The following is a 15,420-nucleotide window of genomic DNA, read 5'->3' as shown; positions in this document are numbered from 1 at the left end:
CTGTGTTGTCATCGTCTGAGCTGTCGTCTGCTGGTTTTTCCTCACCTTTGTCGGTAGATTTGTGCGCCGCCACTAGTTGAGTTTCCCAGTCACTCGCATCCGGGTCCTCTGTGGGAATATCGTGATCGAAATTAACAAACTCAGCCACTGGAACTTCACTTAAGATGGTGGCTAGCAATGTAGCGAGAGGAATGTTGTCATCATTTTCATCATCAGATTCCTGCTCGGAGGTGACAGGAAATCCGCACATCATAAAACACTTGGCGATTGTTGTTTGTTGGGTTTCCTTCCATGCTGCGTTAATCCAGTTTACTGCATCCAGAACCGTGATTGCCTTGCAGAGCTTGGTCACGCTTGCACAATCTTCCATCCGCGAAATGAGTGATCGCATCAGATACTTTCGGTATCGTGCTTTGAAAGCTTTGATAATACCCTGGTCTAATGGCTGCAGCACTGAAGTGGTGTTAGCAGGGAGAAATTTCACCGTTACGTTGCTCACACTTAGATCTTGACCGTGGGATGGTGCGTTGTCAATAAACAACAGGATTTTTCTTCGCTGTCGCCGCAACTGTCTGTTAAGTTGTTGTAGCCAATCGTTGAACAGTTGAGATGTCATCCAAGCTTTCCGATTGGCTGTCCAAGTGACAGGTAGTGTGTCCTTATTTATGTTCTTAAAACAACGAGGATTCTGTGCTTTGCCAATCACCAAAGGTTTTAACTTTTCTCCCATTGAACTGCAGCACAATAAAACAGTTAATCGTTCTTTCGAAATTTTACCTCCTTTCGCCGCCTGGCTTTTGTAAGAAAGGGTCTTGTCAGGTAACGCTCGAAAAAACAATCCGGTCTCGTCACAGTTGAAGATATCCTTGGAGTCGAAATCTCCTATTATCGTCGGTAGGCGTTCTTTGTAATCGTCGACAACATCATGATTGACACCTGCGCTTTCTCCGCTAACTTTGAATTGTTTGATATTAAAACGAGTTTTCCATGACGTTAGCCAACCATCTGACGCTTTAAAGTCTGCTATGCCAAGCTGCTCGGCAAACTGAAGAGCCTTTTCTTTTAAAATTGGGCCGGAAATTGGTAGAGTTTTAGATCTTGCCTGATTAAACCATTGGTGCAACAATCCATTTAGATTTTCAAACTTTCCATTTGTTATTCGTTTTCTCTCCCCAGAAATGTTTGCATCGTACAATTGCAGGTAGTGTTGTTTACGCTTTATAATGTCTGATACTGTCTGTTTTCCGATTTAAAATTTTAGTGCTAAATCTTTCTGTTTTGACTGAGGATTTGAATCAAATTCTTGTATTAATTTGACTTTAGTTTCTAACGAAAGTTCGATACGCTGCCGTTTTTTGGGACGTTCCGCCATTATAAATGAAATGAGAACACAAAACATACGAGCGACTCGCACGTATTTATACATGTGTTAGTTTGACAAGTACAACTCACAGAATTCGTAAGAGTGAAATTAGTTGTGTATCAACACACACACTAATTTTAATCCGACTGATCTAACGGCCGACCGTAATTAGAGTAATATTCACACTACTGGGATTACGTTTTGTATTTGATCTTGCGACGGCGTCCCGATTCCTTGATAATTGGCGATAGTTGTTCCACTAATTAAGAGGCCCGTCGTTTCGGGAAATCCGAAACCGGTGTAGACAGAGGTAATTAATACATGAACGGTTCTTTCGTTCTTGATTTTTGGTCCGGAGTCCGGAATACACAGAATCCAGATTAGGCAGATATTTATACCTAAGTTTAACGGTAGCTGGGGCGGGACTTTAGAAATGGACCGGTTTACACAGAGATCCGGATTACACAGAATCCAGTTTAGACAGAGTCCACTGTATATACATATATATATACGATTTATTATGGTGTTAAATGTGTGGAAATAATATGATAAACAAATAATTTACTGACGTAAGACGCATGCATGCAGGCCCACCACAAATCATACCCCAAATCATTTCGTCAAATTTAATTTTTTAATTATTTTATTATTATAGACATTTTTTTTAATTATTATTTTTTTGTTTCTAGAAAAAAGTTTTAAATTAAATTAATCATCCACAATATTCAACACTAAATTACCCTGAAAACGCACCTCAGATTAGGCATAAAATGTTCTATATACTAATTAATTGATACTTGCTGATGATGCGCAAGACAAGTACAAACAAACTAGGAGCGGGGGGGGGGGGGGGGGGGGGGGGGGGGGGGGGGGGGGGGGGGGGGGTCATCTAAAATACTGTTTTAAAGTTCAATATATTAGCCTTTACAGGTGTCCAGGGAAATTATATTTGCTTGCATAAGTTTAAATTATTCGTTATACTTTTGTATTCACATGTTTTAGTATTTACGTTTTTAATGATTAACATGCAGATTTCCACCAACTTTGATATGAATCTACAGTCTTTAAATGAGGTGGAATTATCCTACATATTGGTTTTGCTTTCAGGAAATGTACTAAAAAGGTAATAAATTCTAAAAATGCAACCAGATGCAGGCCGGTAGCCAGCATGTTTAGCTAGGGGGATGGCAATTTCATGTAGACTGAACTCATCAACCGTGAGCGCCAAAGACGTGGAGCCGTAGACGGGGTGGAGTCCCCACATTTATTTTTGTATATAGGCCCCATATATATATATATATTTTATTTTTTTTTATTTTTTTTTTAAAGTAGGGGAACCTGAAATGTTAATATCAATATCAGCTAGTAGACCAAACATATGTTTTGACCACAAGAACATTCAGGTCTGTTTATCAACACACCGAAACACATTCCATAGTTTCCACATGCATCACGCAGTTGCTCGGTACATGTGCGTGGGTGTCATTCTCGATTTTGACAATTTCTAGGAAGGTCCATTAATGACTGGAACATTATTTCTGTCAATTATTTTCATTCTGTTGATCATACAGTTGTTATTGGTTTGTTTTTAGTCATTTTTATTGTTTGAATTTGCGATTTACTGATAAAAAATGTCAACTTTCAAATTTCACTTCTGACCCCAATTGTCCTTCAAGTTGTAATGTTTGCCCAATTAATTCACTATTATCATATAACCATTCCCCACAGCTAATATACCTTACAATATTGGCAATTGTAAATTCTTATTAGAGTTCCTCTACTTTTTTTAAGAGTATATGTAGTGTATATATGTGTGTGTGTATATGTATGTGTATGTATATATATATATATATATATATATATATATATATATATATATATACACGTGTGTGTGTGTGTGTGTGTGTGTATACATGTATATATATATATATATATATATATATATATATATATATATATATATATATATATATATACTGACACAATGAAAATGCAAAACAGATATTTTTCAATATTTAGTTCTGATTAATGAAAAATATATTTATTGGTCTTAAAATAACAATTTATGAGAGGAAGCCATTGATTGGTACTTTTGTCTGGGTTTTAATCCTGGTTTTGTTCTCATTACACATACAATAGCAGAAACACACAAACTGGTGTGAAATGCGTTCACTACATACTCAATCATGCTGCATGAAATGCCAGTATGTGGACACATAAAAGTCACGTAACGGTGTCATATTCCTCGTCACATTAAGAATGCCACGACTCTGAGAAGAACAAAGGGAGCGATGTTGGGCATGGTTCAAGAGGGGACTTCGCAAAGCCAAGTTGCTAGGACCTTCAGAGTCCATCTATCAACTATTGGACGACTTGTTGAATGTCATCAACAGACCGGGAGTGTCCGTGATCGACCTCGACCTGGTCAACGCCGCGTTACAACCCCACGCCAAGATCGGCAGATTTGATGACACCACCTCCGTGACAGGTTCAGAACTATATATGACAGCAAGCAACACGATAGGACGTCATGGAAGGCATATCCATTCGATGACGGTCATCCGTCGACTCAGATTCAGATGCCCGTACAACGGTAACATCATGACACCACGACATCGTGCTGCGAGACAACAGTTTGCTCTCCAGAATGGTAATCATCCACCAGCCTTTTACCGGATCATTGTTTTCTCGGATGAGTCCCGTTTCTCTGTCTCCTTTGCCGATGGAAGAGCACATGTGTATAGGAGACTCCATGAATGGTACGCTGACGGATGTGTGAGGGAACATGATCAGTTTGGCGGCAGTTGTCTGATGGTATGGGGGGCAATCAAGTGTGATTTCAGGAGTGATCTCATCATTGTCCACGATGCCCTTACAGCCCAGCGTTATGTTGAAGTTATTCTAAGACCAGTTCTCCAGCCACTTTTGCACCATCACCGAAGACCAGGAGGTCCCCTTCTGTTTCAACAAGACAATGCCCATCCACATACTGCAAGAATTACCCAGGCATTCCTGCAACAAGCCGGTATCACTGTTATGAACTGGCCCGCCGTTTCACCGGATTTGAACCCAATTGAACATGTGGGATTAGTTAGGACGCCATGTACGTCACCGCCAGCCACCACCGTATTAAAAACACCAGGATAACCAACAACACTTCGAATGTACGGAAATGGATAATCTAAACAATAAAATCTAAATAAAGTTTGATTTCAGTTATCAAAAATGGCTCTTAATAGTCAAAAATATGTCTTAGTGTTTGAAAATTAGGGTATGTCCCTTTAACTTTTGTTGCGAAATATATGTGAACAAGTTGCATTAAGTTTGGTATGCATGTAAAATATAGCCTTGTCACAGAGCGACGACAAGAAATCATTTGTTTTCATTTGTACCAATGTATTTATAAAAATTGATACAAATTTAAGCCTACTGGAACATATTGACTAATCAGTGGTTATTGGATGACAAACGCACAGTTATATCAACACTTCGTCACAGATGAAATCTGCTGTCACCACACGGCTACTTTTTCCAAATAACAGCAAGGGCTCTTTATGTGCTCTGCCCACATCACACGAACAGGATAGCACACACGACGTCAGTGTTTCTGCCAGAAAGAAATTTTTGGGTATGGCGCTATGAAACTGAAGGTAACCAAAGTCAATAGTGGGTAAAGAGGGCCTCCCCCATTATGAAAATGGGTTAAGTTTAGTGTTAGGGTTAAGAAAATCCTACAGTAACGATAAGAGTAATTAATTTTGTGAAAAAGCCAACTGTAAAAAAATAAAATTTGGGTATGGCGCCATACCCATTTTACCCTCTGGCAGAAACCCTGGACGTCCTTTGATGGACCAGTTACTGGTTGGGACGGGAACTAACCAAATGGGCCCACTGAGGAGGATCAAACCTTCAGCAACTTGAACGTCAGACAGACGTTCTCGCTACGTCCCGCTCCCTAATTTGCATAAGGTCATATCATTTCATTGTATAAATACAGAGTCGAGTTGCATTTTCCTCAGGTGCTGTTTGGTGAATAATGTTGTATCCTCATTGACATCTGTAATATCTTGGTCATGATGTATCGTTAGGAGTGCAAAATTAGAAAGGCGCTCCTGTCCCATAGAAATATGCAATGTATGTAGTCGCTGGATGGTGCTAAAGCATTAATACATTGTTATTATTTAACCATACCGCTTTAGGTAAAATCTGATTTTTTTGGGTTCATTTGAGTGGAACTCTCAATCCCGATCCTCCTCTGGCTATGGGCCTGAGATGCAATGCCTTCACATGTTATTATTGTGCAAATTTTTCAATCCCTTAATGGTGGACCGATCACGTGATTCTAAACATGGCCGCGCACAGTACTTTGACGTCACTGGCCAATAAACCCGTCTATATACAAACAGTTGATCCTTTTGTAAAAAGAACACACAACTTTAAAATAACATGTTATACTGATAGTATTTTTTAAGTGCTTTTCAGTATTTTTCATGGTATGTTAAAATTAAAATGTGTTGTAAACAGTCGTTTCATCTTTACTGATTGTTTATTTTTATTTTAAATTATTTTGGCATTACGTCTACATTGTTTTAAATTTTATATTCTATTCACTCTGCATATAACGCAAAATTTGATTGTCTGAAGCACAATGCACAATCCTCTAAATTTTGTGGCTTAAAGGATGTTTATCAACGTTTATATGACATCTCCTGAGTGATGCCGACATGAATGCAGAAGAAAATAAGTGAAATTGGTACAAATCACTGGTTTTGTCGTTAATAAAACATTAAAATACAAAAAACAATAATAAGAGTTGACTTGAAACACCATAGCAGTGACCAGGCTTTTGGTAATGCTGCGTTTGATTATTTAAACATTTTTTAAAAAGAAGATCATTTATTGAATTAGAATGGGGATAACCACATGTATGTTGCTGGTATCCACATCCACATCCACAAATGGTCAAAACACAACATAGTTGTCTTCTAAATGTTCATCATCAGTTCATTCAAATTTCACCATGTATTTTTCTGCTGGGGTGTCGGTAAACATTCATTCATTCATTTTTACCTTTCTTTTCTTTTTTTCAGTTGATGGGAAAAACCCACAGTGTGGAACAGCAAAAATGAGTTTTTACCATGTAACAGAAGGTGACAGAATGTACGAGTGTGTGTACAAATTTTGTTCTCCGTCTGTGTATAAGACAACATGTTCTTCATACCCCTATTATTACCAGACATTGGATGAATGTGATTCCCAAGATGCCTGCCATTCCTTTCCTTGTAACATGGGTGAAATATGTGTGCAGTACCAGACCAATCATGGGTGTTACTGTCTAAAACCTCCTTGTGGTAAGTACATGTTAGACCTAACCCTTTCACCTAACCCATGCTTTGATCAGATTAACTGCATGATTATACAAATCAGTTGAATCTAGGCTAGCTGTCCACTGCAATCATTGTGGGTGTCGAGTATTGATGTCAAATGTTGTGCAATTATAAATTAGGAGACCAAAAAGACATTATAAACAAGTCTGTGACTTGACATCTGTTTTATTTAGAAATCAGATTACGGTCCGGAATATTGTAGCTATTTTGACTATTATTGCTGACAACTTTGCAACACGAGCCAACTTTTGCTGAAGAAAGAAAAAAAGCCATTTCGCCAATTAGATTTCATTTAGTGTGCATATTTCCTTTTTAAAAAAAAATGGCATATTGACTTCATATTGTGTAGGTGTAAATACAGAACATTCCATCAACAAAATATCCAAATAGCTGAATAGTTCAATTTGTCTAATATCTGCATGACATTAATTAGCAGGTGTCCTTTTTTTTAAAGATATATTATCTGTGAAATCCTCAAGAATTGTAACCATATGTCACAATATAGAAAAATACAGCCTCCCTGGCTAAAACAAGACTGCTGTTGGTGCAGACAGCTAATAATTAATAGTCCCATGCCGGTCCAACCAGAGGGGACTATACGTTTTGTCTCCATTCTGTCAATCTGGGCGAGACGTAGCCCAGTGGTAAAGCGTTTCACTGTAGTCCCATGCCGGTCCAACCAGAGGGGACTATACGTTTTGTCTCCATTCTGTCAATCTGGGCGAGACGTAGCCCAGTGGTAAAGCGTTTCACTGTAGTCCCATGCCAGTCCAACCAGAGGGGACTATACGTTTTGTCTCCATTCTGTCAATCTGGGCGAGACGTAGCCCAGTGGTAAAGCGTTTCACTGTAGTCCCATGCCGGTCCAACCAGAGGGGACTATACGTTTTGTCTCCATTCTGTCAATCTGGGCGAGACGTAGCCCAGTGGTAAAGCGTTTCACTGTAGTCCCATGCCGGTCCAACCAGAGGGGACTATACGTTTTGTCTCCATTCTGTCAATCTGGGCGAGACGTAGCCCAGTGGTAAAGCGTTTCACTGTAGTCCCATGCCGGTCCAACCAGAGGGGACTATACGTTTTGTCTCCATTCTGTCAATCTGGGCGAGACGTAGCCCAGTGGTAAAGCGTTCGCTTGATGTGCGGTCGGTTTGGGATCGATCCCCGTCAGTGGGCTCATTGGGCTATTTCTCGCTGCAGCAAGTGCACCACAACTGGTACATCCAAGACTGTGGTATGTGCTATTCTGTCTATGGGATAATGCATATAAAAGATCCCTTGCTGCTAATCAGAAAGAGTAGTCCATGAAGTGGCGACAGCAGGTTTCCTCTCTCAATATCTATGTGGTCCTTAACCATATGTCCGACGCCATATAACCGTAAATAAAATGTTTTGAGGGTATCGTTAATAAACCATTTTCTTCCTTCCATCCTGTCAGTCTGTCTGTCTGTCCCACATTTAGTTTCCAGACCTTTCTGCAATGCCTCAAGATATTAAGCTGAAATTTTGTGTAATACTTTATCATGTACTGTTAGCAATCTAGTTTGACTTTTTCACAGAGTTATGGTACTTGAACATAGGAGATATGAAAATGTGTTGGGCCAGGTAGGGGACATCCATTTTAGCAGTACTCTTAGAGTGCTTGTTCAGCTAATATACTATATAGGCTGATATATAGGCCTCGATTGTTACATGTACAGTCATCTCCACTTGTTTACACATCGGTTTATAGCATAATTCGGTTAATCGACTATTTTCACCCAACACGGAACCATTTGCCCTTATAACACTACAAAACATCCGGTTAATTGCACAGACTACAGGCTATATATCGGTTATTTGCACATATAAATAACGATTTAAAAAAAAAAAAAAAATTGTGCTAAATTAATGTCACAAATGACTGAGAAAGTCTATCAAAATTTGGCAAAAAAACCCTCAAATAAATCACAGATTAATCTGTTTTGTTTGAGCTCACCGTGTGGTAAGCCGACTGTAATCGCTGTTTAGAGTCCACGTGTGGCATGCAAATGAGATGGTGTGCACATTACTACTGGTGAATCACAATACCCGACTACAAGATTTAAGAATGACATAATTAAGTTGAATAAACCTAAGACCTAATGTTTTGTTTGCAATATATTGCTGTTAATCAGAGGCCATCTCAATAACAAGTAACTCTCCGACTATTATTTTTAGAAGTACCCCCTGTGCACTTGTACGCATGCGCACTCTGTGTTCTGTATCAATTACGTTATGTTGAGAAGCCTTGTTAGTAATTAAAAGATTACAGATCAATCGTCCTAGGCGGTTATGTTTTTAATAAATGTGACCGAGAAAGGGTTGTTGTTCACTTATTCATTAGATGCAGTGTACGCTATATCTGTTAAACGCAAAAGAAACGATTTATCACTTGCTTCCCGGAAAATGTAGCGGAAAAAAAAAAAGACTGGGGGGGGGGGGGGGGGGGGTCGTCAAAAAACAAACATAACAAAGACTGTTATTTGTGAATCGTCCCCAAGTTTCTGCTATATTGTTAGACACCAATCAGTCAGACCGCACCATGAAGGTCAGTCAGTTGTGTTAGACTGATCATGCATGCAATGCAGACTGCTGGAACTGCTAACGACTCACTAGCCGAGCTTAACTTTAATTGCTTAACAATAGCAAAGTCATTATTTGGGGTTCACAAATAATACCAAAGCTTGCCATATCTTTTGGGATGGAAAGAACACCAAACCAGCAAATTCATACAAGTTCACGTAATTCTATTCGGTCAATCAACAGCCCGGTAATTCCGGAAACTGACGTCATTTTGTAAACACGTGCACCGATGAAACGTGAACTTTTTTATGGTTCTGTTGTTTCAAGTTTATCTCATTAACTACATGGCTAATACACTTTGTTACACTCGTGGATTGTCAGTGTTTTTTTTGTTAATGCACTAAGTTTGTGTTTTAAGAAAACGACGCCCAGTGACTGACGTTGTTGGTTGTTTTTTTTAAAAATGATTTCTGGTCTGACAGATTAAAACAAAAACGTCATGCTAATTATATATATATATATATATATATATATATATATTTATATATATATATATATATATATATATATATATATATATATAATCGATAGATATTTATTTTTACATTTATATATATCCAACTGCATGTGACATGTGTTAACTGTAATAGTTCTGGTATGAAGTACCGCATTATGCTAGACTGTCTCCCATGCCACCTGGTAGTTGGATGGCTGTTATAAAGTGAAAGTCAGTACTCTATCAGTTAATCTATCAGTTAATCGACTAACCCGGTTAATTGCACAAAATCGAGCAGCACCAAGGGTATGCAAATAAGTGGGTTTGACTGTATGTTCATAATTAGATAGTGGAGCTCTATATAGGCTGATATTGGCCTCGATTGTTAAATGTATGTTCATAATTAGATAGTGGGGCTCTATATAGGCTGATATAGGCCTCGATTATTACATGTATGTTCATAATTAGATAGTGGGGCTCTATATAGGCTGATATAGACCTCGATTGTTACATGTATGTTCATAATTAGATAGTGGAGCTCTATATAGGCTGATATAGGCCTCGATTGTTAAATGTATGTTCATAATTAGATAGTGGGGCTCTATATAGGCTGATATAGGCCTCGATTATTACATGTATGTTCATAATAAGATAGTGGGGCTCTATATAGGCTGATATAGGCATCAATTGTTAAATGTTCATAATTAGATATGGGAGCTCTATATAGGCTGATATAGGCCTCGATTGTTAAATGTATGTTCAAAATTAGATAGTGGAGCTCAATTGCTAAATGTTCATAATTAGATAGTGGAGCACTATATAGGCTGAAATAGGCCTCGATTGTTACATGTATGTTCATAATTAGATAGTGGAGCTCTATATAGGCTGATATAGGCCTCGATTGTTACATGTATGTTCATAATTAGATAGTGCAGCTCTATATAGGCTGATACAGGCATCGACTGTTAAATGTTCATAATTAGATAGTGGACCTCTAGATAGGCTGATATAGGCCTCGATTGTTTAATGTTCATAATTAGATAGTGGAGCTCTATATAGGCTGATATTGGCCTCAATTGTTAAATGTATGTTCATAATTAGATAGTGGGGCTCTATATAGGCTGATATAGGCCTCGATTGTTACATGTATGTTCATAATTAGATAGTGGAGCTCTATATATAGGCTGATATAGGCTTCGGTTGTTAAATGTTCATGATTAGATAGTGGAGCTCTATATAGGCTGATATAGGCCTCGATTGTTTAATGTTCATAATTAGATAGTGGAGCTCTATATAGGCTGATATAGGCATCGATTGTTAAATGTATGTTCATAATTAGATAGTGGAGCACTATATAGGCCTCGATTGTTAAATAATTAGATAGTGGAGCAATATATAGGCTGATATAGGCCTCGATTGTTAAATGTATGTTCATAATTAGATAGTGGAGCTCTATATAGGCTGATATAGGCCTCGATTGTTAAACGTATGTTCAAAATTAGATAGTGGAGCTCTATATAGGCTGATATAGGCCTCGATTAATTGTTACATGTATGTTCATAATTAGATATTGGAGCTCTGTATAGGCTGATATAGGCATTGTTTGTTACATGTTCATAATTACATAGTGGAGCACTATATAGGCTGATATAGGCCTCGATTGTTAAATGTTCATAATTAAATAGTGGAGCTCTAGATAGGCTGATACAGGCCTCGATTGTTAAATGTATGTTCATAATTAGATAGTGGAGCTCTATATAGGCTGATATAGGCCTCAGTTGTTACATGTATGTTCATAATTAGATAGTGGATCTCTATATAGGCTGATATAGGCCTCGATTAATTGTTACATGTATGTTCATAATTAGATATTGGAGCTCTGTATAGGCTGATATAGGCATTGTTTGTTACATGTATGTTCATAATTAGATAGTGGAGCTCTATATAGGCTGATATAGGCATCAATTGTTAAATTTTCATAATTAGATAGTGGAGCTCTATATAGGCTGATATAGGCCTCGATTGTTAAATTTTCATAATTAGATAGTGCAGCTCTATATAGGCATCAATTGTTAAATGTATGTTCATAATTAGATAGTGCAGCTCTATATATAGGCTGATATAGGCCTCGGTTGTTAAATGTATGTTCTTAATTAAATAGCTATTGCAGCTCTATATAGGCTGATATAGGCCTTGCTTGTTAAATGTTCATAATTAGATAGTGCAGCTCTATATAGGCATCGATTGTTAAATGTATGTTCATAATTAGATAGTGGAGCTCTATATAGGCTGATATAGGCATCGATTGTTAAATGTATGTTCATAATTGGATAGTAGAGCTCTATATATAGGCTGATATAAGCCTTGATTGTTAAATGTATGTTCATAATTAGATAGTGGAGCTCTATATAGGCTGATATAGACCTCGATTGTTACATGTATGTTCATAATTAGATAGTGGAGCTCTATGTAGGCTGATATAGGCCTCGATTGTTACATGTATGTTCATAATTAGATAGTGGAGCTCTATATATAGGCTGATATAGACCTCGATTGTTAAATGTATGTTCATAATTAGATAGTGGAGCTCTATATAGGCTGATATAGACCTCGATTGTTAAATGTATGTTCATAATTAGATAGTGGAGCTCTATATAGGCTGATAAAAGCCTTGATTGTTAAATGTATGTTCATAATTAGATAGTGGAGCTCTATATAGGCTGATATATGCCTTGATTGTTAAATGTATGTTCATAATTAGATAGTGGAGCTCTATATAGGCTGATATAGGCCTTGATTGTTAAATGTATGTTCATAATTAGATAGTGGAGCTCTATATATAGGCTGATATAGACCTCGATTGTTAAATGTATGTTCATAATTAGATAGTGGAGCTCTATATAGGCTGATATAGACCTCGATTGTTAAATGTATGTTCATAATTAGATAGTGGAGCTCTATATAGGCTGATAAAAGCCTTGATTGTTAAATGTATGTTCATAATTAGATAGTGGAGCTCTATATAGGCTGATATAGGCCTTGATTGTTAAATGTATGTTCATAATTAGATAGTGGAGCTCTATATAGGCTGATATAGGCCTTGATTGTTAAATGTATGTTCATAATTAGATAGTGGAGCTCTATATATAGGCTGATATAGACCTCGATTGTTAAATGTATGTTCATAATTAGATAGTGGAGCTCTATATAGGCTGATATAGACCTCGATTGTTAAATGTATGTTCATAATTAGATAGTGGAGCTCTATATAGGCTGATATAGACCTCAATTGTTACATGTATCTTCATAATTAGATAGTGGAGCTCTATATAGGCTGATACAGGCATCGACTGTTAAATGTTCATAATTAGATAGTAGAGCTCTATATATATAGGCTGATACAGACCTCGATTGTTACATGTATGTTCATAATTAGATAGTGGAGCTCTATATAGGCTGATATAGGCCTCGATTGTTACATGTATGTTCATAATTAGATAGTGGAGCTCTATATAGGCTGATATAGGCCTCGATTATTACATGTATGTTCATAATTAGATAGTGGATCTCTATATAGGCTGATATAGGCCTCGATTGTTAAATGTATGTTCATAATTAGATAGTGGAGCTCTATATAGGCTGATATAGGCATCGATTGTTAAATGTATGTTCATAATTAGATAGTGGAGCTCTATATAGGCTGATATAGGCATCGATTGTTACATGTATGTTCATAATTAGATAGTGGAGCTCTATATAGGCTGATATAGACCTCGATTGTTACATGTATGTTCATAATTAGATAGTGGAGCTCTATATAGGCTGATATAGACCTCGATTGTTAAATGTATGTTCATAATTAGATAGTGGAGCTCTATATAGGCTGATATAGGCATCGATTGTTACATGTATGTTCATAATTAGATAGTGGAGCTCTATATAGGCTGATATAGACCTCGATTGTTACATGTATGTTCATAATTAGATAGTGGAGCTCTATATAGGCTGATATAGACCTCGATTGTTAAATGTATGTTCATAATTAGATAGTGGAGCTCTATATAGGCTGATATAGGCCTCGGTTGTTACATGTATAGGCCTTTCAACTGTTATGATTTTAACAGAAATTTAGTTATTAACTCAGTGTAGTTAAACGACTTGTGGCTTCATTTTCTCATTTAATTAGCACCATGTTGCTTTTATTTTATTTTCAGGCATTCAATCTGGTATAGACATTATGCTGAATAAACACAAGGTTAGTCTGTTTGATACGGTTAGGGTCTATATTGTGATAAAACCTGAAGACGTAAAATTCGAATACACTGTAGAAATAGGTGACTTAATCTGTAGACTTGACTTCAAACCAGTCACAAACTACCTCTGTTCCAAATTCATGTATAAAACTACAAAGGGAGGAACATTGAAGGCCATTGTGAAGAAACATATGCCAACTAAGATTGATACGAGTAAATCTCATACATTTACGGTTACTTTACCTGAACCAATGATAAATAGCTGCTTTAAGGATATTCAGATCAGTGGTAACTCAAACACCGATTTCAACAAGCCTGTATACAGCACAGTGAATGATAATCAGTTCACACTGTCTAATGAAAGAGGGTGTGACAGTGCCTTTAAAATAATGAAATATAAATGGACTTTCAGCCGCTTCGAATCAGACACTTATAACTTCTGTATTAATGACTACAGCTTTAAAGTGATGTTTTCTTTATCCACTAACAATGGAGTTTTAGTTGTGAAAAAACAAAAACTTTTAGATGGATATTTCAAAGTCTGCCTGCAAGTTGATGGCGAAGTCTACTCTGAAGTAAATGTTACCTGTGTGAGTATACATTTAAATATTTATTTTATAGAATTTTTTTTAATTCTGCCATGACATTCATCAGCAAACGTTTTCAGATACCCACTTTCTGTGATTGTGTGATTGATGGCAAATCCGGTGGTGAAAAAAGAACAACTCGGCTAGCAGCAAAGTGGTAAAAATGCATGCTCCTTTAAAAGTAGAGAAACCTATACAATTTGATTCACTGTGATGATCCAAATATATCTCTCTATATACATGTAGATAGATATTCTTTACTTCTTTATTATTGTTGTTGAATGACGATTGTGAAATAGGTTACAGTAATATATAACATTAACAAACATACAATAATAATCTCGTATCATAATTGAGGTTTTTACTAGTGTGTTTCGGCATCGTCAAATTGTATTATGCGAACCTACTATATTTTTATCATATAATCTTAAGCTTAACCTTTAGACTACTGGATTAATTTTTAACAAAAACCACGTTGAGTGGGTACAAGTTTATAATTTTTACTCACATATATTCACTTAAATGTTTCATAAATACATGAAATAAAGTTCATTTATGAATCGGTAAGTATTATTTTCGTGTCTTTTTTTGTAATTTTTATTATTTTAGATCGGCTAATGGTGATTAAAATTAGGCAAAAAATCGAAAAAGTTGCGTTTACTTACGGGCATTTGTGGCCAGCTGTCCAGTATTTATGTCCATTATTCCCGATAACAGTGGTTTTCTGACCAGAATTTTTTTTAAAACCCGAACTACGATTCATATTGCAATATTTGGTAATTTTCGTTGTTAG

The 15,420-nt window shown here is 36.8% G+C and overlaps 1 protein-coding gene across 1 annotated transcript in view; it reads left to right on the top strand.

Annotated features, from left to right (window-relative positions):
* The window catches only part of LOC121378064, a 293,865-nt gene that overhangs the window by 189,028 nt on the left and 89,417 nt on the right, over positions 1 to 15,420 (top strand). Inside the window, exons 15-16 of the mRNA XM_041506164.1 lie at positions 6,454 to 6,714; positions 14,002 to 14,630. Of these exons, the coding sequence (XP_041362098.1) occupies positions 6,454 to 6,714; positions 14,002 to 14,630 (890 nt within the window). The remainder of the gene's footprint in view (positions 1 to 6,453; positions 6,715 to 14,001; positions 14,631 to 15,420) is intronic.

This window comes from Gigantopelta aegis, chromosome 7 (assembly GCF_016097555.1).
Source record: "Gigantopelta aegis isolate Gae_Host chromosome 7, Gae_host_genome, whole genome shotgun sequence".
NCBI lineage: Eukaryota > Metazoa > Mollusca > Gastropoda > Neomphalida > Peltospiridae > Gigantopelta > Gigantopelta aegis.
Note: the sequence above shows the minus strand (reverse complement) of the source record. Positions and strands in the feature narration are given on the sequence as shown.